The 27,119-nt window shown below is 47.8% G+C and overlaps 2 protein-coding genes across 5 annotated transcripts in view; one reads left to right on the forward strand and one right to left on the reverse strand.

Moving 5' to 3' along the window:
• Positions 1 to 2,384: 2,384 nt before the first annotated feature.
• On the forward strand, positions 2,385 to 5,924 carry TMEM211 (transmembrane protein 211). The gene is made up of 3 exons (XM_007082585.2): positions 2,385 to 2,701; positions 3,454 to 3,592; positions 5,662 to 5,924. Exons 1-3 carry the CDS (start codon positions 2,501 to 2,503, stop codon positions 5,922 to 5,924), a joined length of 603 nt encoding a protein of 200 aa, XP_007082647.1. The 5' UTR covers positions 2,385 to 2,500.
• A 5,972-nt stretch (positions 5,925 to 11,896) lies between these two features.
• Positions 11,897 to 27,119, reverse strand: part of SGSM1 (small G protein signaling modulator 1) — a 95,930-nt gene continuing 80,707 nt past the window's right edge. For all 4 annotated transcript variants that reach the window (XM_042962219.1, XM_042962223.1, XM_042962220.1 and 1 more), the window contains 4 exons: positions 21,886 to 21,995; positions 21,136 to 21,232; positions 19,567 to 19,734; positions 11,897 to 14,097 (listed from right to left, as the gene is read on the reverse strand). In XM_042962219.1, coding sequence (XP_042818153.1) covers positions 14,009 to 14,097; positions 19,567 to 19,734; positions 21,136 to 21,232; positions 21,886 to 21,995 — 464 coding nt within the window. In that variant the 3' untranslated portion in view covers positions 11,897 to 14,008. The remainder of the gene's footprint in view (positions 14,098 to 19,566; positions 19,735 to 21,135; positions 21,233 to 21,885; positions 21,996 to 27,119) is intronic.

Below are 27,119 nucleotides of genomic sequence, written 5' to 3' on the forward strand. Positions count from 1 at the left end.
GCACCTTCTGTACATTTTCTCATTTAGTCCTCCCAACAACCCACGAGATAGGTACTAGTAGAAGGCTTGTTTTACCGATAAAAGAACCGAGGCTCACAAGGGGTAACTGACTTGCCCAAGGTCACACAGACAATAAATATGATAGCCACAATTGAACTTCTGGGGCCTCAAAGCCTGTATGCCTCCCCAAAGAGAAAGCATTTGCTTGGGCTATCAATGGTTGGAATGTCAGTTTGTACCTGGGACTTTCACAGACACAGCGGGGGTAGTCATCTCAGGGCAAGAGAAATGAAATTCTCTGGAATAAGATATAGGGAGATGCCATCACCAGGCTAGAGGAGCTCTCCTGGCCTTGTGTGGGGAACAGATGCCCCTGAGCAGAGAGGGACAGATACACAGCCCTGCCTCAGAAGAAAGCTCAGAGCTGGGGAGAGGAAGATAGCAGGAAGAGTAGAGGTGGGGGGGGGGGTGAATGAAGCAGAGCAAGGAGATGGGAAATGCCATGGTTAAGTATTCAACTTAATACTGGTTCAAGTATTAGACCCAGGTTCAAGTCCTGCTGTCCCACATCTCAGCCGTAAGACCCTGGGCATGTCCCTTCCCTTCCCCCAGGGAGCCACCCAAACCTGTGCCTGGCCCACAGCAGGTGGACGATGCACGGTGACTGTTAGGGTCATTACCCTGGGCTTTCAAGGACAGCTTGAAGTCACCAGGTCTGCGTATGAATCCCCGGCCACCCTTTCCAACTGTGTCCTTGAGCTGAGTCGCCCACACCTCTCTGAGCCTCAGGGTCCTCCCTTATAAAACAGGAGGTCATAGCACCCACCCTCCTCTGCTGCTGTGCAGCCCAGCAGACCCCTGGGCCACAAATGGACTCTCCTCCAGTCAACAAAGATGAGCCCACTCTGGCCCTCTAGTCTTGTGGCTGGGGCGTCACGTAGCGTATGAGTTATGCGATTAGTGTGAATTGCCTGGCCCATAAGAGTATGTGGACAGCAGTGGCTGTCATTATTAGACACTCCTCCAGCTCACTCACCCAAACTGACTTCCTGGGTCAGTCTGGGGGAGTCTGTTACCCTCTCTGGGCCTCTACTTTCCCATCTGTAAAGTGGGAGGAGACAGAACAAAGTCTAATGTTTGGGCATGCGGGCCCCTGGGCACCTTCCGGCACAGAGGGAGAGAATGTAGAAAGAAAGGAGGTGGGATTTCTCACTCAGAGGAAACAGAGACATGCCATCGCAGGCAGCGAGGTGTTCCAAAGTGTGCACCCACAAAATTCTCACGTAAGACCGTGCACACGGGTGTTCCCGGCACAGCTGCCGGGGGCAGAGGGCTAGCGCTGGTGAAATGCAAAGGGAATAATACCACGCCACAGGTGGAGGCGACGGGGTGGTAGGTCCGGCCGGGCTCGGCTCACTCTCCCTCGGCATCGCGGGGTCTCCGCACGGCAGTGGGTTTCCACCTGTACTGCATTTCATTGCCCGTACAGTGTCGGTCCCGTTGCAGCCTATTTGGTCACCCGCACGTTGCCGCCACCCACTGCTGGGGGCAGCCCTCAACCCATGGCCGGCGAGAATTGGTTGTGTAAAAACCACGCCTCCCTCAGCCCCCGGGAAGGGTAACTCTGGGGTGCCGGTTGCCATCTCCCGGAGTCACACTGGGGCCAGCCGGCTTCATAACACACTCTTAACTGGCTGTGTTCTCTTCTCATCCCACTTCTTCCTCCACGGGGCCGGCTCCAAAGTACACTACTTGCACCCAAACCCTTGTTTCAGGATCTGCCCCTGGGAAACTCACACCGAGTTAAATGGAATAGGGATACACAGTTACACGGATCAACCCTAAAAACGTTATGCTTAGTGCCCAAAGTAGGAAACAAAATGCAACATACAAAATAATGTCATTTACATAAGCGAAAAATACACACATGCTGAGCGATACCAATTTTGCAAACATACCTCCAAACAAAAAGACGCATTAAGTAATTACAACGGTCCGGGATTAGAAGGCATGAGCTAATGGGCAGGGTAGTTGCTGGAAACATAGTGTCTGTGTGTGATTTAGAAAAAGGTACCCACTCTGGGGAAAAAGAGGCCCCTTGGGACAGTACAAGACTTGATGGGTGGAGAGAATGAATGAATGACCAAATGAATGAACGAGAGAAACACAGGAGGGGCCTTGCCTGGACCAGTGATGATGACGTCCCATGCAGAATGTGTGTGTTCAAAGTTCTGTTTAAGCGCTATTATTTATTCTAAGATTTGGGGCTATTCTACCTCCAGAACCTGTTAGCGCGAAGCCCCGTCCCCGCTCCCCAGATATTAACACCTCCCATTGCATCACGAGGCCAAAGGGAGGCTGATGACCTGCCTGGGGTCTGAACACAGGACCAGGTCCCTGACTTGGGGGGCGGGAGACCCTCCCCAGCCCATTTCTCTCCTTCCTGGCAGTCTCCATCACTAACCTTGCCTGTTGCCTGCTAGGTCCTCGCCACCCCCTGATGGCGGGCAGTGTGTGGGCATCCCTGGGACTCTCCCTTGCCTGCATCTCAGCCCTCAGCCTCTGCTCTCCCGTCTGGTTCCAGACCCCCACCTTCTCCTTTGGCGTCCTCACCTACTGCTCCTGGCCTCAGGGTAACGGCTGGAACCAGAGCTGTGGAGCCTTCAGGTCCCTGGATGACATTCCTGACTTTGCCTGGAAGGTGAGACCTGGGCTCACCAATTCACCATCCAATCCACCAGAGCAACAACAACAAAAGCCAAGTTCTGGTTCCCACCGCCTACCCTACCCCACACTGAGCCTCTGACTCTGTAGGTGTGGGGTAGAGTCTGGCTATCTGCATTTTAGCAAACATCCAGGATGATTCTGAAAGCAGCCCCATGTCCATTTAGTACCTTAGCACAAATTAGGAAAAGGTTCCCCTTCTTTGGGACACTATACTGCCATCTGCTGGAAAACAACTGTAATCAATATGCAAATGTATGATGATCCCACTGCGTCTCCAGGAGTTGTGCAGTGTACAACCTGCGCACACCTACGTGGCTACCCTCCAAGTGCTAAATTTAAAAACCGCAGCTAAGGTGTTGAAAGTCTCAGTTATGATGCATGTTACCAAATGGGTCAGGACTCCCAGTCCGGCACCTCTAAGGAACTTTTAATTACACTGGTGCCTCTCCTGGTGATCCTGTCATATAGCAGGTACTCAGTAAAGTGGGGCATGGTGGTTGTAAGTCTGGATTTTAATTCTGGCTCTACCACTTAATTCGCTATGTGCCCCGAGGCAAATGACTCCACCTCCTTGGACCTCGGTTTGTTTATATGTAAAATGGGGGGTGATAATAGCACAGACCTCTTGGGGTTTTGAGGATTCAGTAGCTGCCCAATAAGCAGAGACACCTGCACCTGCCCCTACCTGTCCCAGTCAACACTCTCCTTGCTCTTTCTTCCTGACAGGTCTCAGCTGCAATTCTCCTTGGAGGATGGCTCTTGTCGGCCTTCAATGCAGTTCTCCTCCTGTCCTGGGCCCTGGCCCCCAAAGGGCTGTGTCTCAGAAGGGGCAGTGGCCCAATGCCAGGGGTGCAGGCAGCTGCAGGTAAATCCACTGGCACATCATAAGCATTCCAGACATGTTTGTGGAATGAATGAATCAGTGAATGAATGAACGAACCTGTGAGCAGAGTCTGGCCTCCTGTGTTGATTCTCAGAGATAAATCCTAAGATTATAGACTTCCTGGTCTGTTGGCAAGCCAGAAACGGTGGGGAGGGAACGGCATACTTAACATCACCCTCTCCTGCCTTTAGCTAAACCCAGTCCTAATAGTCTGCCCCGCCCTTTGTTTCTCTCACATCCATCCACTTTGTATCATCTTTACCAGGACCACCATACACAGTTGAGCAGGTTGTGCACTGCACAGCGGTGCCCAGCTGAGGGCTGAGAGATGCAGAAATCTAGCCTATGTGCCACTTGCTACGCTGTGGAATTGCAGGGCTGCAGCTCCCCAGAAGGGTTGCTTTTCTCTAATTCATACATAGGCTTTGGATGGTCTAGCCCAGGCCTTCACTGCAACCCTCATTCAATTAATTCTCCACCATCTCTCACCTGGATTAGAGAGATAACCACCTCACATGTCTGTCTGCTGCCACCTTTGACCCCTAGAATCTGTCTGCTATGCTGGCCAAACAGGTCCTATTAAGACTGAAATCAGATCGGGCCCCTCAGACTGGCTTGTCTACCCTCCAGTGACTTCCTGTTACACTCAGAGTAAAATCCACACTCCTCGTCATGGCCGGAGAGGCTCCGCCTGATTAAACCCTCATTCCCTTGCCAATCTCACCTCTTGCCCCTTCTGCCAGGCTCAACATGATCCAACCACATGGCTTGCTTTCTGTTGCTCAGATACACCATGCTTGTTCCCTCTGTCTGGAATTCTCGTTTCTCAGATCTTACAGGTCTTGCTCCTAGTCTGCTCAAATATCACGGCCTCAGTGAGGTCTTCTGTGACCCTAGGTACAGGAGCTCCCCTCTCCTGAGATTCTCCTACCTCATTCTTTGTTCTCTATGCTTCACAGCACTTACCGTATCTGCCTGCTTGATTATTGTTCATCTCCGTCCATTAGAACGTCAGCTACTTGAGGGCGAGGACATGTCTGCTTTGACATCGCCAGCACCTGGGACAGTGCTTTGCACACAATAGACGTCCGCTAAATATTTGTTGAATCAATGGACGGAGCTATAGTCCTTGTCCTAGGCTTGCACAGGGTCTAGTGCGTGTGGGGCACACCAAGTGGTTACAACTCAAGGGGTGTTTGACATAATAGGGATGAGCGCAAGACACAAGGAAAAACTCCAGGAGGGTGGGGGGGGGGGTGTACAGAAGTCTTCCCAGAAGAGGAATCAGTTGAGCTGAGTCTGGAAGTACGAATGGGAGTTGGTCACATATAGAAGGGGATTCCAGGTAATGGGAACATCAGAGGCAAAAGCATGGAGACAAGCAAGGCACGTTCACAGAACTGTAAGTAGACCAATGTGGCTGAAGAACAGCAAAGGAAGCTGGGGTCATGTGATTCTCCTGCTTTGGAAGGGCCTTGAAAGTGAGGAGGTGTCCAGCTCGTTTCCTTAGTATCATTAGTGCCCACTATAGCACCTGCAACAGTTTCGATGCATGAATGCATGCATGGATAGGTGGGTTGGTGAATTAACAAATGAGTGAGTGGGTAGGTGAAATTATGGGTGTATCCATGGATATATCAGTGGATGGATGGATGGATGGATGGATGGATGATTGGGTGGGTGGATGGATGGATGGATGGATAAATGGATGGATGGTTGGGTAGATGAATGGATGGATGGTTGGGTGGATAGATGGACAGATGATTAGGTGGGTGGATGGATGGGTGGGGTGCAGGTGGCTAAGTGGGCAGATGGGTAGATGGATGGATGAGCGAATGGATAGAGGGATGGAGAGATGAGTGGACGGGTGAGTAGTAGATGGACAGTTGGGTGGAAGGCTAGTTGAGTAATGGGTGGATAAAAGGAAAGGTGATGAATCAATATATAAGTGAATAGACTGATGGATGAGTGGGTGGATCAGTGAGTCAAGGGATGGAGATTGGCCCAGAACCCCTTGACTGACACCCTGGTGTTCTTTCCTGCCATTTTAGCCACTGCCACCATTGCGGGCCTGCTGGTTTTCCCCATCAGCCTGGACTCCCCATTTGCCAAGGAAGCCTGTGGAACCTCCTCCGTGTACTGCAGTGGCCAGTGCCAGCTGGGCTGGGGCTATGTGACTGCCATCTTCAGCGCAGTCCTGGCTAGCTTTCTGCCTATGATTGGGTGGCCCCGCATGACTCAGGTCCAGGGGAGGACCATCCTCTTCTCCAGTGACACTGAGAAAAGCATCCTCATGCCAGAAATGAACAAATAAAAATTTCCCGAGAGGAGAAAAAGAAAAGAGGACCCAGGACAATTCTGAGTCCAAGCTGTCCCTCAAATACCACATCTTTCAGGGGCACCTGGCTGGCTCAGTCGGTGGAGCATGCGACTCTCGATCTGGGGGTTGTGAGTTTGAGCCCTACGTTGCGTGTAGAGATTACTTAAAATTAAAAAAAAACAAAAACCCAACTTTAAAAAATGCTGCATCTTTCAATAGACAGGCCTATTCTCCTTCTCTACCCTCCATCTTTATAACTCCCTTTTTCTTGGAGAATTTGAGAATTATTTCTTTTCTAATCAAATATTTAGTAAGTGCCCATATGTATAAGAGTTTGTGCAAAAGTGTGTCCAGTGTTGGGGTGGGGATGAGGGGACGTGTCTCATCCCTCCCTGCAGACAGTCCCGCTGATAGCGAGACTTTGCTCTTACTCGGGGCACATGAAGTCCTTCAGATCCTACTCCAACCTCTCTGTTGTCAAACACCCGACACCCCCGGGCCTCTCCCTCCACCATACTGAATTCTGGGCCCGTGGAAGGCCATTCAGTCTTCCATCCTTTGCACACGCTCTGTCAGGGATGCTGGAGTCGGCCTGTTGCTTCTGCCTACCATGACCCACTGCCCTTCTTTGGGAGTGGCACCCTAATCTTTCCTTGAGAGTTGACCCCCAGCAGCTCTCTGACTAGCCCATGTTTTTTGTTTGTTTGTTTTGAAGTTTATTTTTATTTATTTTGGGAGAGTGTGTAAGCAGGGGAGGGGCAGAGAGAGAGAGGGAGAGAGAGAATCCCAAACAGGCTCCACACTCAGCACAGAGCCCAACTCAGGGCCCCATCCCACGACCGTGAGATCATGACCTGAGCCCATATCAAGACCCAGATGCTCAATCGACTGAGCCATCCAGGCACCCAGCTCATGTTTTAAGGCGGATAAATGAGCCCTTCTAGCCAATAAAGCCTGGCTGGAGAAACTGGTTCACAGATGGGCATGGAACCCGTGCCAGCCTGGAGGAGAGTGGAACCATGACATGGACAAAGGTGGAGCTCTAAGGACTTCATCTGAACACCTAGATCCAGCCATGCCTGCTCCCCTACCTGCAGGAGACATGGCCACTGGAAGCTCCAGGCTGGCATCTTCCTAGCTTGGCTGCCACAGAAGGGAAGCATGAACTTCTCTCTTCTCAGGGAAGGAATCTGATTGGCCAGAAGAGGGTCATGTACCCCCTGGGGGGAGAGGCACATCAGCAGTCTCACTAGAAGGCCATGGTTGTAATCTAAGAGATACAGCTCCCCAGAGGATGGGACAAGGTGCTTGTACTGGGACAGGGGACAGGGAGGCTAGGCGGCCAAAAACATTCAGCACCCAACTCCCTTTTTTTTCTAAATTTTCTTTTTTTTTAGTGTTTATTTATTTTTGAGAGACAGAGAGAGACAGCATAAGCTGGAGAGGGTAGAGAGAGAGAGAGGGAGACCCAGAATATGAAGCAGGCTCCAGGCTCTGAGCTGTCAGCCCAGAGCCCGACGCGGGGCTCAAACTCACAGACCGCGAGATCACGACCTGAGCCGAAGTCGGATGCTCAACTGACTGAGCCACCCCGGCGCCCCGCCCAACTCCCTTTTGAAGGGTATCTTTATTATCCCCAGTTCACAGAAGTGAAAACTAAGGCTCAGAGAGGTACAGTCACATGTCTAAGTCTGCACAGATGTCTGGGATTTGAACCTAGGAGGCAAAAGAACACCTGGATTTGCTCCCTTTGCCCAACCCAGCACATCTTTTTCCTTTTTTAATGTTTATTTACTTTTGAGAGACAGAGCACAAGCGGGGAAGGGCCAGAGAGAGAAAGGGAGACACAGAATCCGAAACGGGCTCCGCGCTCTGAGCTGTCAGCACAGAGCCCGACATGGGGCTCGAACTCACGACCCGAGAGATCATGACCTGAGCCGAAGTCGGACACAACCGACTGAGCCCCCCAGAGGCCACATTTTGATATTAGCAGAAACACTTCCATGCAAGTGGCTCTTGCGTGGGAAGATGCCTTCAGACCCAAGCAGCATCCCGGTGCAAAAAGCAGCAAGAAGATGCCATCAAGTAGAATCTCAAACTCAGTCCCCGTCCCTGTCACCCACATCCCCTCTGTAACAACCTCACAATGGCCCCAAGTTCCTTAACGTTCCCTTTGAACTGTTTCAGCAAGGCCAAAGGGAGCAATTCTCCAGCCCCTCACGCAGAACCATTTACAGAGATTCCGTCTTTACTCGAGGCACAGGGATCTTATTTTCTCTTGATCACAGCAAGGGACAGCCGCTATTTCAAGGAGCCCTGCATCTACAAAGGCTTGAAATCACTGTGCCCACAAGTCTGAATAAAGAAAGCCAGGAAGATACTGGAGAATTCCAGCACAATACCCTGGTGTAATGGAAAATCCCCAGGGAACTAACTGCATGGTCCCGTGGGTCATTCGAATTCCGCTAGGCAGTTTGATTCAGCAACAGGTCGGCAAGCTGGCACTTCCGAAAGATCAAATTGTGCTCCTCTGGAGTCTATACCTGTCCTGGGCTCACGCTCTCAATGTGCCAGGCAGGGGACTTGAAAGCCAGAAAAGAGAGACCTGTGAACCTTTTCCTGATGCAGCAAAGTCAGATGCTAACTGCAGAGTCAGCTCCTGTTTTGTTCCTGCTGAGAACTGATGGCCCCACCACACCTAAGTGCTGTGTTCCTGTCACAGCCCGAGGGTGCTGGGAGCTCACCCTGTCCCGTGCTGTCTTCCAGGAGCCATATTCTCTTAGGCTTCAAAGATTCACCTGAGAACCTGAGCTAGGTAGATGCTGGGAACCCAGGGCCGCTGAGGTCTCAACCAGGAAATCATCCTCAGACATGCTAAGGAACAGAGGGCCCCAGTGAAAGAATGGGGCTGGGGCTGGATCCGCAATAATGGGAGACTATTGCCCCCAGTTGGCAGAAATGGAAACTAAAGCTCAGAGAGGTCCAGTCACTTGCCCAAGGCCACACAGCCAGGAAATGGCACAGCAGGGATCCGAAATCCTCACTTCCCCAAACACACGACAGAGATGTGGGACATGATTATAGTCGGCACAATGAGAGAGTCGTTCCCACTTCTATCGTTCTCTATGTCCCTTCGAGAAGAGAGGCCCCTCAAGTGAGTTGGTTTAAAAAGAACCAGTAAAGGGGCACCTGGGTGGCTCAGTCGGTTAAGCGCCCAACTTCAGCTCAGATCATGATCTCACAGTTCGTGAGTTCGAGCCCCATGTCAGGCTCTGTGCTGACAGCTCGGAGCAGGGAACCTGCTTCGGATTCTGCGTCTCCCCCTCTCTCCGCTCCTCCCCTGCTCATGCTCTGTCTCTCTCTTTTAATAACAAATAAATGTTTTTAAAAATTAAAAAAAAAAACAGAGAACCAGTAAAGGTACAAGTGTGCAGGTGGGGCACAGACATGGTCAGAATCATGAAGGTGGGCTGCAGGTGACCTGAGTTGGAAATGCTATTAGGAAACGTGGGAGAAGATTCATTGGTCGATGGGTCTGATGTCTCTCAGACTTCAGAGCATCTGCTGGGAAGGAAGGTAATCGGAAGGGCTTCTTCCCACTGTCTTGACTGCACCCCCTCCTCTCCGGGACTCCAGGGACCTGGGGCCTGGGAGGGGCATGGGGAGGGCAAGAAGGAAGGAGAAACCAGATGCAGGAATGCCTGCCAGGCACTCCAAAATGGGATGGTTAGGACCTTCCAAACCCTGTGCATGAGAAGTGCCCACGGCCTCTCCCACAAGCCGAAGGGAGAAAGCTCTAGGTAAACAGCAAATGAAGCACGGCTTTAAAAGAACGTAACAGCCAGAAGGGCCTTCACGCTGCGGGTTTGTCAGGCTTATTCTGAGGAACGGCATCATCCGGGTAGAAACTGGACGAGACACCATCCAAATGTTCTTGGCTACAAGGAAAGGAGGCAGAGGGAGGAGAGGGGGGAAAGAGAAGAGAAGGAAGGGAGGATGGCGGGAGGAGGAGGAAAAGGATGACCGGAGTCCAGCCACCCCATGTTCCATAAACACAGAAACCAAGGCCACTTCCCCATCCCGCCACGGAGTCGTTAAAATATGCCTGGTGATCCACGACTCCTCTTTTCCCATCCATGCAACGCTCAAACGCACACACTTAGGAAGGCCTCTGCAACGACAAAAAAATATTCTCGTGAGATTTCTTTTCCCGTAACATACATCGTCAGTGACCGTAAGTCGACGGTGCCCGTAACCAGACATTCGTGCGCACAGAACTGGGGCGCTGTGCTGCCTGACTCCGGTGCGGCCAGGCAGTAGCTGTGAGCCCTGGTGGGGCCCTATGGGAGGACAGCCACATGTACCAAACTATGGCTGGAATTGGAGAAATGATACTGGGGAAGCTCTGCAGCACTGTCGGGACATCGGAACCGGTCTTTGCCCTCAAAAGCTTCTCCCACCCGGGGTCGCCTGGGTGGCTCAGTCGGCTGAGTGTCTGACTTTGGCTCAGGTCATGGTCTGGCAGTCCGGGGGTTTGAGCCCCGCATCGGGCTCTGGGCTGACAGCTGGGAGCCTGGAGCCTGCTTCGGATTCTGTGTCTTCCTCTCTCTCTGCCCCACCCCCTCAAAAATAAATAAACATTAAAAAAAAAAAAAAAAAAAAAAAAAGAAGCTTCCCCCAGGAAGGAGCAGACCTTCCTGCTAAGAAAGCCCCCATCCGAGCTGGCAAAGGACAAATCCCCACCCGCCCACTGCTGTGTGCCTTCAGACTTACCTCTGCTGGCAATCTTCTGAGAATGTGAAGACCAGACTCACCCAGGCTGCCAATGCCACCTGCCAACTCTGTCTCTATTTTGCGGGCTTCTTTGGAAATCTAACTTTTTCTACATAAAACCTGGAATTCTCACAGGTGCTCATTAGGTTAAATCGAGTTTTGCTTCTGCAGCCGAAAGCTAGTTGTTTCCCTCTGACCCATGTTTAGAGGCTGCTGGGGGTGGACATCCATGAGAGGTCGCCATTGCCTGATGACTAAGGTTCTGAATGGTAGCCACTAGTTGGGACCGTGGAGGTCACGGGAGAGTAGTTGGGCATCTGTGGACACATTGGGGGTGAGAGCTGAGCAAGCTCAGTGGGTGTCAACTTACAGGTATGACCTCGAGTCAAATGGCTGACCATCTGGGGACCTTTCTTGTGTTGTGCCCTGGATCTGGGGGGATCAGGCAGGCCATTTGCAAAAGTGGCCTCAATTATTTCTGTGACGGTATCCATTCTCCTTTTCCATGTCCCTCTGCAAAGCCACCCACCAAATGGTGGAGTCTATTTTCCCTTCCTTTGAATCTGAGCTCAGCCATGTGACTTACCCTGAGCAACAGAACAGAGCAGAAATGACTTTATGCCAATTGCAAGCCTAGGTCTCAAAAGGCCTTGCATACTTCTGCTTGCTCTCTTGAAAAACTGCCACCATGGCCACATAAACAAGCCTGAGCTGGCCTGCCAGGGGATGAGAGACACATGGCCCGGTTTCCCCTACTCTCCTGGCCAACAGTCAGCCAACTGTCGGAAGCAGAATTGCCTCACTGGCCTTTGGCTGACCACAAACACATGAAGAAGTCCATCTCAGACCAGAAGAACCTCCCAGATGAATACGGCCCATAATGTCAACCCACAGAATTGCGAGCTAATAAATAAATGGCAGTGTGAGGCCACTAAGTGTTGGGGTGGTTTGTTACGTGGCATTATTCATGGTGACAGCTAACTGATACAAGGGGGTGAGAAGTGCTTCACCTGCCTTGCACCTCCTGGGGCAAGACCAGGCAGCTATCATGAGGCTCTGTCCCCATCTGGGTATGGGCCACTGGGGTGCGGTTGGGAGGACACAGTCTCCTAAAGGAAACCACTCTTCCCTACGCATTAAAAAATTCCCGAAACACAGAAATGAAAAAATAACCCATAGTCACACATTTCTCTGTTTATATATATTTTCTCTCTCTATAGACACAACTCTTCAGTAAACAGTTACAAGATATGTTGGCAACACTGAGAGAAGGAGGAGGGCACTCCACGGACAGAATGACTCCCACGCACTCGATTCCCGGACACAAGGACGCACGATGTACAGAGACCAAAATAAACACTGTAAGCTGAACAAATAGGAGTTGTTCCAAATCACAACCACGGACACTTCTCTGGAACACCACGAGAGAAGGCGGAGAAGAGATTGTGTGCTATACTTTGGGACTAGTCTGTCGAGAAAAATAAATCAGAATCGGAAGGTCTGGGACCCGGGTCTTGCTAAAATAATGTCCTCTGTAACGAAGAGCTGAGTGGCTAGGAAAACTTTGATCTGGATGTGTTTTCCTCATCTTGGGAAGGTGAGGGACCAGAGCCAGGAGGTGCAATTTTCACGGAGCACATTCTTCAGAGGCAAGGGACACTTAGGTCTCGTCTGTCCTGCTCAGGAGGCCCCATGTGGGGGGCTGGGGGGTTGGGATGCAGTTGAAGGCACTGGGGCCCAAGGGCGAGCCTTCACAAGCACGCAGGGTAGGGGTTCCTCCCCCTCCTGGTTTGCTCAGGACAGAGGACTAATGTACCCTCTCTGTGAATGCTTCCTTGTGCTTATGAGTCTCCTCCCCTCTCCAAAATCCTACCTTCCATTCTGGGGAGAAGCCTTCCAACCTGACTCTGTTTCTCCCATGTGTGTTCTCAGAAAAGAGCTGGCAGGACTGCTCTATCAAAGGACAGGTAGGCAGGGTGAACCAGCTGACTCGGGGTCTGTTTGTGACTGGCGACCCTTTGTGTGAAGACCCGGAGGGGACCGCTTCCAGACTTAGCCATCCATGTTCCGGGGGCCAGTTCAGCAGCATATTTTCCAAGGAAAACACCCATCACAGTCTACTCTGGTGGACCTCTGCCTTCCTGTTCTTCCTTTGTCCTGAGTGATCAAAGGCACCTAGGGAAAAGCCAGCTTCCCCCACCTCCCTTGAAGTGGCGGCCACTCACACACACCTTCCAAACTTCTGGAGCATCAGACCCAAAGTGCAGAAGGAGAGGCGAGATCTTCCCTAGGAGGTGAAGAAAGGGATGTGGACTCCACCCTGTCTGGAGGGCTTTGGGCGGGACCTCGGGCTAACTCACACCTACCACACTTCTCACTGTTCCGCCCTTCCGCCCTTCCCTCCCTCTCCGGGGAGCCTCTCAGGGAGAGGTTTTCTTGAAAAGAAGGAAAGAAGTCTCTCCTGGGGTCAGGTGGAGGAGAAAAAAAATGAGAGACCACAACAAACAGAATCCAAGTCCCGAGAGAGATGTGGACTCCTGTGTGCCTTTTCTAAGTGGGAGAAAGCCTCAGGAGCAGGTGGTTAAACAAAAGGGGGGGAAAGAGATACACTTGCAGCCCCTCCTCTATGCCACTGGTTCTCAAGTGGGGACATGTGGCAAGATCTGCAAACCCTTCGGGTTGTCACAGCTGGGTTGGGGAGGGGGCGCTACTGGCATCTTGCAGGCAGAGGCCAGCGATGCTGCTTACCTTTCAACAATGCACAGGACGACCCCTCTCAGAAGACGGTTCACCCAGCACCACGTCAACAGCGCCGAGGGAGGTGCAGAAACTCTGCTCCAAGCCTGCCTGCCGGCCATGTTCTGGAACATCTCCAGAGGCCCCTTTCAGAGTATAGAGGTAGCCCCACAGACCTCTCCTACACTAGTTCCCCAAGAAAAACTCCTTCCCCAAGTCTCCCCTGACTGAACAGTTTGGAGGGGTTGGGACAGAATAAGAGAGAGGCAACCATTCTGGAGACCACAAACGAAACTGTTCCCTCCATCCACTGACGTACCCCAACTCCCACAAGGGAGAAATCCCAGACTTGGACAATCTTTGGTCAAACAGGAAAACGTAAGGCTGAACTCAAGGGGCAAACCCTCGACCCCACCTGCCTGGCGGCCAAAGTTGGGGCAGTTTCTCTCTGCACAGAAGTCCATGCTCATGAACAGACACCAGGACCTCGCTCCCGGGGCAGCCGGGAGGAAAAGCGGGCTGGACAGGTGGGTGGCGGCACGGCTGACAGGGCCGGGGTGAGGTGGCCCTCACTTGTTCTCAATCAGAGTCTGCACCTTGTACACGAGGTCCCGGGCCAGCTTCAGGACGTGTTTGGTGTTGTGCCGCTCAGCCATTTCTGTAAGAGCAGAAGGCAAAAATCTCATCAGCCTCCTTCTGTGTCCATCCTTAGGTCACTTGCAGCTTCTAGAAGGGAGGAGGGGGGGTTGTCCCTGGGGCATCCTCCTCCTCCTCATCTGGCATCATCTCCAGAGGAGTTCCAGAAGCAGACACTTTGGAGAAGGCCTGCACCTCTGGGCCTTCGTTTCCTCATCTGTAAAATGGGGATTGCAATAGCATCTACTTCACAAGGCTGCCGTGAGATCAAACGACATGATGTTGGCTCACAGTGCTTGAAAAGAGTTACATCTTCCCACTCGCCTTGCCTCGTATAAACACGATGACTGGGAACCTTTTGAGAAAACCATGCTGGGCACATTGCAGGTGTTAAAAGATACAAAAGAAGGAAGCAACAGGAGAGGGGGGAGCAAAAAAAAATTTTTTTATTAAGTGCCACATAAATACCTAGGAATAAACCTAACCAAAGATGTCAAAGATCTGTATGCTGAAAACTATAGAAAGGAAACTGAAGAAGATACAAAGAAATGGAAAAACATTCCATGCTCATGGGTTGGAAGAATAAGTTATTGTTAAAATGTCAATACTACCCAAAGCAATCTACACATTGAATGCAATCCCAATCAAAATTGCACCAGCATTCTTCTCGAAGCTAGAACAAGCAATCCTAAAATTTGTATGGAACCACGAAAGACCCCAAATAGCCAAAGTAATATTTAAAAAAAAAAATTTTTTTTTAGTCTTTATTATTCATTTTTGAGAGAGAGAGACAGTATGAGCAGGGGAGGGGCAGAGAGAGAGGGAGACACAGAATCCGAAGCAGGATCCAGGCTCCAAGCTGGTAGCACAGAGCCCAACGCGGGGCTCGAACCCATGAACCGTGACATCATGACCTGAGCCGAAGTCGGACGCTTAACCGACTGAACCACCCAGACACCCCTAAAGTAATATTGAAGAAGAAGACCAAAGCGGGAGGCATCACAATCCCAGACTTTAGCCTCTACTACAAAGCTGTAATCATCAAGACAGTATGGTATTGGCACGAAAACAGACACATAGACCAATGGAATAGAACAGAGACTCCAGAATTGGACCCACAAATGTATGGCCAACTCATCTTTGACAAAGCAGGAAAGAATATCCAATGGAAAAAAGACAGTCTCTTTAACAAATGGTGCTGGGAGAACTGGACAGCAACATGCAGAAGGTTGAAACTAGACCACTTTCTCACACCATTCACAAAAATAAACTCAACATGGATGAAGGACCTGACTGTGAGACAGGAAACCATCAAAACCCTAGAGGAGAAAGCAGGAAAAGACCTCTTTGACCTCAGCCGCAGCAATTTCGTACTTGACACATCTCCAAAGGCAAGGGAATTAAAAGCAAAAATGAACTACTGGGACCTCATCAAGATAAAAAGCTTCTGCACTGTAAAGGAAACAATCAACAAAACTAAAAGGCAACCGATGGAATGGGAAAAGATATTTGCAAGTGACATATCAGATAAAGGGCTAGTATCCAAAATCTATAAAGAACTCACCAAACTCCACACCTGAAAAACAAATAATCCCATGAAGAAAATGGGCAGAAGTCATGAATAGACACTTTTCTAAAGAAGACATCCAGATGGCTAACAGGCACATGAAAAGATGCTCAACGCCACTCCTCATCAGGGAAATACAAATCAAACCACACTGAGATACCACTTCACACCAATCAGAGTGGCTAAAATAAACAAATCAGGAGACTATAGATGCTGGAGAGGATGTGGGGAAATGGGAATCCTCTTGCACTGTTGGTGGGAATGCAAACTGGTGCAGCCGCTCTGGAAAACAGTGTGGAGGTTCCTCAAAAAATTAAAAATAGAATTACCCTATGACCCAGCAGTAGCACTGCTAGGAATTTCCCCAAGGGATACAGGAGTGCTGATGCATAGGGGCACTTGCACCCCAATGTTTATAGCAGCACTCTCAACAATAGCCAAATTATGGAAAGAGCCTAAATGTCCATCAACTGACGACTGGATTTATATATACAACGGAATACTACTTGGCAATGAGAAAGAATGAAATCTGGCCATTTGTAGCAACATGGATGGAACTGGAGAGGGTTATTCTAAGTGAAATAAGTCATACAGAGAAAGACAGATACCATATGTTTTCACTCATATGCGGATCCTGAGAAACTTAATAGAAGACCAGGGGGAAGGAGAAGGGGGAAAAAAAGTTACAAAGAGAGAGGGAGGCAAACCATAAGAAACTTAAATACTGAGAACAAACTGAGGGTTGATGGGGGGTGTGGGAGAGGGGAGGGTGGGTGATGGGCATTGAAGAGGGCACCTGTTGTGATGAGCACTGGGTGTTTTATGGAAACCAGTTTGACAATAAATTATATATATATATATATATATATATATATATACACACACATATTTATAAAAGTGGAAATGCCTAGTGACTTTGACAATACTATACTTATACTATATTAAATATTATATATTGTATGCTAAATGCTAAATAAAAATGTAGCCAATACTAAATAAATAAATAAATAAATAAATAAATAAATAGCGAGCCACATAAAATGATTGGATCTTGAAAGCGGAATAATCCTAAACCTAGACGTTTATCATAAAGAAATCATTTATTGGATTGGGGCGCCTGGGTGGCTCAGTCAGTTGAGCGTCCAACTCTCGGTTTTGGTTCAGATCATGATCTCACAGTTCATGAGTTCAAGCTCTGCATCAGGCTCTGTGCTCACAGTGCGGACCCTGCTTGGGCTTCTCTCTCTCTTCCTCTCTCTACCCCTCCCTGTGTGCACACACACACACACACACACACTCTCTCTCTCTCTCTTTCTCTCTCAAAATAAGCAAATAAAACTTAAAAAAAAAAATCATTTACTGGATGAAAAAAAAAAGGGCCTTAAGACCATGGTTCCCAAACTGGCTACCAAGGTACCCCAGGGTGCCACTTCTATAAGTTGTGAGGGAAACATAATGATATTCCGTATCTGCTCAACACCACATAAACTGGTAGCATCAGGGAGGTCACACATTGCCCTACATGCCTATCAATGACTTCATATCTTTGTAACGCTAGGTTTTCTGCAAGCAGTTAAGCAAGTTTGAGAAAAAGCAAAAACCATGAGAAAATCACTGTGAAACAGGAAATACATGAAGGTGAGGGTGTCTAATCTGGTTTCAATGTTTGAGAAGCTGTGCAATGCCAAACAGGTGCACATATCCCATTAACTGTTGTGCTTATTTAAGAATGACATAAAGAGGCGCCTGGGTGGCTCAGTCGGTTGAGCATCTGACTCTTGGGTTTCTTTCGGCTCAGGTCATGATACCAGTTTCGTGAGTTTGAGCCCTGCGTCTGGCTCTGCACTGACAGCACGGAGCCTGCTTTGGAATCTCCCTCTCTCCCTGCCCCTCTCACACTCGTGGTGTCTCTGTCTCCCTCAAAAATAAATAAATAAACTTACAAAAAAAGAGAATGACATAAAGATATTATTTTCTTTGGACCAACAGGTATCATTTTTGCAAACAGCTGCTAAGTTGTTGGGATATAAATAGTTATCAAGTGGTTTGGATCTAACTACTTACTAAATGGAACTTTTGGCCTGGGGTGCTGTGAAAATTTTACACAGGCAAAAAGGGCACTTTGTTTTCTCAATCACACCCTCAAATTGAAAACAATCTAGCTACCCAGCAATAGGGACGGTTCCTTATGTTGCAGACAGTCGCTATAGGTACACTCTACAGCCTTAAAAAAATGATTAAATGAAAGACACTTGTTAAAGTATTAAACGAGGGGCCCCTGGGTGGCTCAGTTGGTTAAGTGCCCGACTTCTGCTCAGGTCATGATCTTGTGGTTCGTGAATTCGAGCCCCGCGTCGGGCTCTGTGCTGACAGCTTGGAGCCTGGAACCTGCTTCTGATTCTGTCTCCCTCTCTCTCTGGCCCTTCCCCTCTTGAGCTCTGTCTCTCTCTCTCTCTCAAAAATAAGTAAACATTAAAAAAACTTAGAAATTTAAAGTATTAAGTGGAAAAAATGGGATACAATTGGATTCTGTGATGGTAACAAATACATGACTGGAAAAGATGAGAGGGGAAAAAAAGGTTTTCTATTGAATCCACTAAATGCCATGTGGTTTCTTGGGTTGGAAAATGTTGCAGCAGAAAAAGGGCATTAGGTGAAATCAAAGTCTGTAGTTTCGTTAATAGTAATGTACCGATGTTAATTTCTTAGTTGTGAGAAAAGTTCTAGGGCCAGGCAACGCAGAGACCCGAGGGGTGGCTGAGTGAAGGAGGGCAGGAATTCTTTGTACTATATCTGCAACTTCTCTGTAAATCTACAGTTATTCCAAAATAAAAAGCTTATTAAAGAAAAATCATGTTTCTGGGGTAAGGTCAAAGGTGGCTTTTTTTTCCTTCCTTCTTTTGCTTTAGGTTTTAAAAAATTAAAAATTTTTTTAATCTTTAAGAAGCCTCCACGTCCAATGTGGAGCTGGGACTCATGACCCTGAGATCAAGAGTCTCATGCTCTACCGACTGAGCCAGCCAGGCGCCCTCCCTCTTTAAAAAATTTTTTTTTGTCTTAAAACATTAAAAAAATATTTTTTAATGTTTGGTTTTGAGAGAGAGAGAGAGAGAGAGAGAGAGAGAGAGAGAGAGAGAGAGAGATCGACCAAGCGGGGAAAGGGCAGAGAGAGAGAGAGACTCAGAATCTGAAGCAGGCTCCAAGCTGTCAGCACAGAGCCTGATGTGGGGCTCGAACTCACAGACCCCAAGATCATGACCTGAGCTGAAGTCAAATACTTAACTGACTAAGCCACCCAGGCACCCCTTATTCTTAAAAAAAAATTTTAAATAGTGATAACAGTAGCAATAGCTTCCAGCTATGGGGCCCCTCATATGAGCTGGGTATCACGTGATAGGCTTTATCCATGTTGTCATTTAATTGTCCAAACATCTCTGTGAGGGAGGTGTTAGTAGCATTCTACCTCAAGGAATCTGAAGCCCAGAGACATATAAAGTCAGTGGCCCAAAGTCACACAGCACCCGAGTGGCTGGGATCAGAATCCATTATCTGTCTGATTTCAATGACTGTGCCCTTCTCATGCCACTTCAAATGCCTTCCCATGCCTGCTTTTGTGCATCAACCCTCCGAAGAAGACGCTCTTATTCCATTTTACAGATGAAGAAGCAGATGGGAAACGGCTTATCTGTGGGCATAGCTGGCTGGTGGGAGAGCCAGGGTTTGCCCCTGAGCGTTATTTCAACTTCATGCTCCTTCTGCTAGATTCTTGAGAAAAATGCATTCTCAGTGTTACAAGATGTCAACCCTCCATTTGGAAATAGACATAAGAAGTGGGCGGAACCCCCCTATATCCCCTCCGAGGCCCCACGAAGGGGCCTGTCAGAAGCCCGCACCCCTCAGATGACACCGTAGTCATGTGGGTACCGTTAAAGAATTTGATGATGTCTGTGAAATCCATATTGTTCTCCAAGATGATGTCACGGTAGACCTCCACCAGAGCCAGCGCGATGAACAGGACGTAGTGGGCGGACGAGACGTGCTTGGCTGCCCAGATGGTCTCCCAGACAGAGAAGACGTCATCGTAGACAAGTTCTGCGTGAGACACCAGTACGCACATGCGTGGGGAGAGGGTCAGCCACAGAGCTCACGGTGCTGCCCTCCCTCTGGGAAAATCCCAGGCCAGCTGTGTCCTTCCTTCACTTCTGTCCTAGCACCGCAGAGAGCAGGCAGAACTCAGGTCAGGAGGTAGGAGACCCAGACTCTGTCATTTGACTGTCGGAAGCCTCCGTTTTCCCCATCTGTAGAGGAGGTTGTGCAGACTAGGGGGGATGTAAGTTTCCAGCTTCTGGAAGGGGAGGAACCCGGCATAATCAGGTCTGATTTACACCGACCTGTCCCTGCCCTTTGACTAGCATCCCCTTTTTCTCCCTGCACCTTGTATCTCCTTAGCACCCAGGAGGGTATTCTCTTGCCCCTGTACAAATGCGGAGCTGGCTGTTGTCTCTGGGGCTAGTCAAGAAACTGGAGAGAGCAATGGTTGAGAGCAAGGCTTCCTATGTCCACTAAACTCAGTCTGAATCCAGCCCCACCACTTGCTGGCAAGGTGACCTTGGGCTACCCCAAGGCTCTACCAAGAGCCTCTCTCTCTCCTCCTCTGTACGTGGGGGGAGGCTTGCAAAGATAATACACACAAATGGCTCAGCACACACTGCCTGGCGCGTTAAAAACGCCTTCCCGCAGGGTAGATACTCTTATGAGCATCACTCTGACTCTGCACAATAGCAGTGTGCTGTGCTCCACGTCATTTCCAAGTCACATGTGCACCATGCTGCGTGAGCTTCGGGGCACCTTGTCTCTGAAAGGCGGCAGAATAGAATGGAAGGGAACTAACTGGGCTTGGGGGCTAGACAGAGGCGGCCTAAGATCCTGGCTCTGCCGGTCCTACCTCTGAATTCGATTTTCAGCCTTGGCTTCCCCATTTGTAAAATGGGGACTGTCATGTGGCGGGGTCCCCTCCCTAAGGAAGGACAAAAAAACCTCAAGGTAATCTGGCTAATGTGTGTACATGACAACATCACTCACGACCTTGTGACATGAGACCCCTTAATCGGACCGCATGTTTGTGTGTTCCCACGTATGGGAGACACAGAGGTGAAACATATATAAAAAAAACTACGCCACGTGGCGTTCGAGGCTCGGTTCTTCGGGTACGAACCCAACTGAGCGGTGCCGGCGGGAATAAAGCTGCTTCCTGGAAAGAAAAGCCTGGGTGTCATGACTCTCTGTGCGAGAATTCTGCTCCAGTAACAACACCTACTGTGCGGTGTCACTGCGAAAGAAGGCAGGCGAGCCAACAGTCACAGCGCGGTAAGTGGGTGTTACTCTCTTCCTCTGGCTCTGCTGCAACACCCCTGCCCTCGCCTCCTCGGTACCTGTTCCCTGAGGGTCTGCTGCCGAGACTCTGGGAACAAGACCCCAGTTTGAAGTCCGTACCTCGCTTGAAATCCAGCAGGAACCAGCGGTAGCAGAAGTAGAAGTGAGTGTAGTCCCCGTTCTGATGCATCAACTCAAAGAGCTCGGAGTCCAGAATCTGCCAGCGGGAGAAAAGGTTGGCATCAGCCTCCCGGCAAGAGGCTGGGCCAGAGGGGACAGAATGAGGGCACAACCTCATACCGGACCCCACTACAGCCCCTACAACCAGGTGGAGCTAAAAAACAGGCAGAAGATTTGAAGTGAAAATCAACCCAGCTCAAGTCAACCCCAGTGACTTCTCTAAAGACCTGCAAGTAAAGATCCACAAAGCACATGACAGATGCTCAGTGGGATGAGTCAGGAAAATGCGAATCTAAACCGTAATGAGACAGCACTGCACACGTGCTAGGATGGCAAGAACCAAAATGATGGACAACCAAGTGTCAGTGAGGAAGGAGAGAAGCTGGGACTCCGGCACGTGGCCGGTGGGAACGTAACACGGCACAGGTGTCACCTCACTCCTGAGTGTATTACCAAGAGAAATGAAAACATCTGTCCACATAAAAACCTGTAAGCGAATCTTCCCAGCAGCACAATCCACGAGAGCCAAAAAGTGGAAACCACCCAAATGTCCACGAATGAACGACGGGATGAACAAAATGGAATGAACTGGCTTGTGCTGCATTACACGAAGTGTGGCTCTGAAGTTGATTTGGGGTCCATCAGGCTGAGCTGGAATAAGTTATACTGTTGAACGGGACTGGGTCAAACCTGGATCAGCGACCTCATGTTGGCAAAGTGCGTGTCCATGGCGCCCCCATGGGGAAAGTTCTGGTTCATCCTCTTCATGAGCTCCGTGAAGCAGCTGAAGGCCAGGGCCTCTGGGGAAAGAGCACAGCAGAAACGGCCAATGCTGCCACTGCCCAAGGAACCCCAAGCTCCCAAGGTGATCCCAAGGTCGAAGGCTCCAAGCTGGTTCTTGAAACCCACAGCTGAAGGAGAAACACAGAGACGATGGAGTGTTGGCGTACTGCACTTCAGGGGATGTTCTGCAATCTAAATACATACTTCCCTCCGTGGAGGGGTTGAAATGCCTTTCTTTTAGGAAATAGTGGTGATACCAGTTGCCAACTGGTACCATCTGCGATCTCTTTCCTTCAACTCTGCATCCTATTCCTTCTTCTAGAACTTTATGAAGGGAATAATCAAGTATGTATTTTTTATCTGTAGTGTCTTCCACTCAGTATATATACTTAAAAATTTTTTTTTAATGTTTATTTATTTTTAACAGAGAGAGAGAGCATGAGCAGAGGAGGGGCAGAGAGGGAGGGAGAAACAGAATCGGAAGCAGGCTCCAGGCTCTGAGCTGTCAGCACAGAGCCCGACGCGGGGCTCGAACTCACAGACCGCGAGATCACGACCTGAGCCGAAGTCGGACGCTCAACTGACTGAGCCACCCAGGCGCCCCAGTATATATACTTTTAGATGCTTTAGTGTATTAGTTCATGCATGTGTATTGCTGACTGGTATTCCATTGTATGACTAGAGCACAATTTATCTATTCTTTTCTTGTTGGACATTTACATTATTTAGTTTGGGGGTTTTATGGATGTTAAGCTCAATGAACATTTAATGTATAAAAAAATAAAAGAAAATAATTAAAGATCCCTAATTTGCTCTAATAAAAAGTTGATGATGTTTTCTTGGTCCCCAAACTTTTTTTTTTCTTTTTCAAAATTCTACCAGTTCATGAAATTCTCAAGTCTGGGAATCACTGGATTAAGACAGCAATTGTCAATACTGGAAAGGCGCTGACAGGCATTATGCAGAGAAAGAGTCCAATAACTCTGGGAAATGCTAGAGAGTGACTACATATATTGAAAAGTAAAGGCTCTGAGAAGTCCTGCAATAAAGAAACCTGTTTCTTATCGTTTATGAGCCAGCGTTTAGAAAACTTTATTTGAAAATGATACCTTTTTTTTTATTTTAATACCTGGTAACTCTGGAGAAAGTTACACTAGACTGGAAGGTTTCCCAAGGCACAGTAAGACCTCATTCATTTTTAAAAACACTCTATTTTTCACGGGTGCCTGGGTGGCTCAATTGGTTAGGTGTCCGAATTCGGCTCAGGTCATGATCTCATGGTTCATGGGTTTGAGCCCTGTGTCGGGCTCTATGCTGACAGCTCAGAGCCTGGAGCCTGCTTTGGATTCTGTGTCTCCCTCTCTCTCTTCCCCTCCCCTGCTCGTGCTCTCTCTCTTAAAAATAAATAAACATTAAAAAAAAATTTTTTTAATAAAAAGACTTGATTTTTTTAGAACAGTTTTAGACTTCTAGAAAAGTTGAGAAAGGAGTAGGGAAAATTTTTGTATACTACATTTGTTACAATTAACAACCCGCTGATGATACGTTATTAACTAAACTCCATAATTTTATTTGTTTATTTTCTGTTCCAAGAACCCAACCAGGATAACACATTACACACAGGTGTTATCTCTCCTGGGGCTCCTTTCGGGTATAGAAGTTTCTCAGGCTTTCCTTGTTTGTGATGACCTTGGCAGTTGTGAGAGTGGTTGTCACATATTCTAAGGGATGCTTCTCTACTGGAATTTGTTGGATGTTGTTCTCACGATGATACTGGCTTTTGGGGTTATTGAGCGAAAGACCACGTGGGTAACGTGCCATTTTAAACACATCATGTCAAGGGCACCTGCTATCCACATGATTTATGACTGTTAATGGTGATTTCGGTCACCTGGCTGATGCAGTGTTAGGTCTCTCCACCACAGTTTCCCTCCTGCCCGCACTCCCTTCTATGCTGAACTTTTTGGAAGGAAGTCACTGTGCACAACCCACATCTAAGGACTAGGGAGTTATGCTGCCCATTTATTTAACAGTCTTATTGAGATGTACATCGCATAAAATCCACCATTTCAAATGTACAGCTCAGGTTTTTAGCATGTTCACAGAATTGTGCAACCATCATCTGTAAGGTGGGAACGCTTCCATCACCCCCAAAAGACACCTGCACACATCAGCAGTCATGGCCCATCTCCCCCCCCCCCCCCCCGCCCCGCCCGCTCCCTGCCCCTGTCAACCATTAGTCTATTTTGCCTCTACAGATTTGCCTCTTCTGGACATTTCAAATAAATGGAACCATATGCTATGTGGCCTTTTGTGTCTGGCTTTTTTCACTTAGCAGAGCCTCTTTGAGGTTTCGCACTATAGCAAGTGTCAAATCGTTCTTTTTTTTGCCAAATCGTTCTTTTTTTTTTTTTTTTTATCATTGCAGGGCTATACCATATTTTGGTTACGCATGCATCCACTGATGAACACTTGGGTTGTTTCCACTTTGGGGCGATTGTGAGTAACGCTGAAACACTGCATTTTCATTTCTCTTGGGGATACACTTAGGAACCAAACTGTTGGGTCATCCAGTAACTCCACCTTTAACATTATGCAGAACTGCCAGTCTGCTTTGAAAATCTCAGAGACAATGTCTTCATATTGTTACTAACACTTGGTATTTTCCATTGTTTTCATTCGAGCCATTTAGTGGGCGTGAAGTGGAATCTCATTGTGGTTCTAATCTGCATTTCCCTACCGAGTAAAGATGTTGAGCATCTTTTAATATGCTTACTGGCTACATGTATGTCTTTCATTCTGTTGAGAAATATCTAGTCAAACCTTTTGCTCATTTTTAATTGGGTTATTTATCTTTTCATTATTGAATTGTAAAAGCGCTTTACATATTTTTATTAACTGATTGATTGATTGATTGACTGATTTATATAGCATGAGTGGGGGAGGGAGAGGGAGGCTCCACACCCAGCCCGGAGCCCAACACAGGGCTCCATTTCACGACCATGAGAGCATGACTTGAGCCAAAATCGAGACTCAGGCTTAACCGACTGAGCCACCCGGGTGCCCCCCTTTACATATTTTGGATATAAGTCCCCTGTATGATGTATGTGATTTGCAAGTATTTTCTTCCATTCTTTGGGCTCTCTTCATTTTCCTGACGGTGCCCTTTGAAGCACAACAGTTTTAAATTCTGTTCAAGTCCAATTCCGTTTTAATTTTGTCACTTTATTCTTTTGGTGTCATATCTAAGAAACCATTGCTTAAAACCCAAGGACACAAACCCAAGGTCACAAAGATGTACGCCTATGTTTTCTTATAATTTTGTAGTTTTCATTCTTATATTTAGGTCTATGATCTATTTTTTAATGTTTATTTATTTTTATGAGAGAGAGGGACGGAGTGTGAGTTGGGGAAGGGCAGAGAGAGAGGGAGACACAGAATCGGAAGCAGGCTCCAGGCTCCGAGCTGTCAGCACAGAGCCCGACGAGGGGCTTGAACTCACGAGCCATGAGATCACGACCTAAGCCAAAGTCGGTGCTCAACCGACTGAGCCACCCAGGCACTCCAGAAATGCTTATTTCTGGACTGCCAATTCTATTCTACTGGTCCACATGTCTATCCCTGTGGGACTACCACACTCTCTTTATTACTGTAACTTTGTAATAGGGTTTGAAATTGGGAACTGTGTGTCCCCTAATACCTTCTCCTTTTTCAAAATTGGTTTTGCTACTCCTGGTCCCTTGCATTTTCAAATGAGTTTTAGGGTCAGCTTGCCCATTTGTGCAAAAACTGCAACTGGGATGCTGATAGGGATCACACCGAATCCAGATCAATTTGGAAAGCACTCTGCCACCTTAATAGTACTAAGTCTCCCGACTCACCAACATGAGGTGTGTTTCCATTTATTTAGATCTTCAATTTTTTTTTAAACAATGTTCTACAGTTTTGGTATACAGGCATACCTCATTTTATTGCACTTTCCAGATACTGCATTTTTTACAAATTGACGGTTTGTGGCAACCCTGCATTGAGAAAGTCCATCGGCGTCATTTTCCAAACAGTATTTGCTCACTTTGGGTCTCTGTTTCACATTTTGATAATTCTTGCAACGTTTCAAGCTTTTTCATTATTGTATTTGTTATGATGATCTGTAACCAGTGATTATGACTTGCTGAAAGCTCAGATGACGGCTACCATTTTTGAGCAATAAAGGATTTTTAAATTAAGGCATGAACATTATTTTTCTAGGCATAATGCTATTGCATACTTAACGGACTACAGGGTAGTGTAGTCGTGACTTGTACATGCACTCAGAAACCAAAAACTTCATTTGACTTGCTTTATTGCAATATTCGGTGTATTACACCAGTCTGGAATTGAACCTGCAAAGCTTCCACTTCTTCTGTTCAATTTATTCGTAAGGGTCTTCCTTTAGATAGTATTACAAATGTAAATGCCTTCCTAATTTTGTTTTTGCATTGTTCAATGCAAATGTATAGACATACAAATGACTTTTGTATACATATCTTGTATCTTGCAACCTTGCTGAACTTGTTTATTAGCTCTAAGATTATTTTTTATACCTTAGGATTATCTGTATATAAAAATCAGATCTTCTGCAAGTAGAGATAGTTTTACTTCCTTTCCAGTATGGCTACCTTTTATTTCTTTTGCTTCCCTAATTGTCCTCTCTACAACCTTTTGTGGCAAAAGTGGACATCTGTGTCTTATCTGTGACCTTGGGGGAAAGCATTCAGTTTCTCACCATTGAGTATGAACAAGCTGTAGGATTTCCTTGGGTGCCTTTTATCGTGCTCAGGAAATTTCCTTCGATTCCTAGTTTGTGGAGAGTTTTTAACGTGAAAGGGTGTCGGATTTGGTCAAATGCCATTTCTTTGTCAACTAAGATGATTGTGTCATTTTCGTCCTTTATTAATTTGGTGAATTATACTGATTGATTTTCATTCATTGAACCAGTCTTGTTTTCCTGGGATAAATCCCATTTGGTTATGGTATATAGTCTTTTCTAGATCTTGCTGGATTCAGTTTGCTAGTGTTTCGTTGAGGGTTTTTGTCTTTATATTCATCAAGGACATCACTCAGTAATTTTCTTTTCTTGTGATATCTTTGTCTGATATTAG

Source organism: Panthera tigris, chromosome D3, assembly GCF_018350195.1.
Source record: "Panthera tigris isolate Pti1 chromosome D3, P.tigris_Pti1_mat1.1, whole genome shotgun sequence".
Classification (NCBI taxonomy): domain Eukaryota; kingdom Metazoa; phylum Chordata; class Mammalia; order Carnivora; family Felidae; genus Panthera; species Panthera tigris.

What these genes read in the sequence shown, in the direction of transcription:
- TMEM211 (XM_007082585.2), top strand. Translation starts at nt 2,501, where the DNA reads ATGGCGGGCAGTGTGTGGGCATCCCTGGGACTCTCCCTTGCCTGCATC. An exon ending in TTCCTGACTTTGCCTGGAAG is followed by an intron (nt 2,702 to 3,453) that starts GTGAGACCTGGG and finishes TCTTCCTGACAG; the next exon opens with GTCTCAGCTGCAATTCTCCT. An exon ending in AGGGGTGCAGGCAGCTGCAG is followed by an intron (nt 3,593 to 5,661) that starts GTAAATCCACTG and finishes CTGCCATTTTAG; the next exon opens with CCACTGCCACCATTGCGGGC.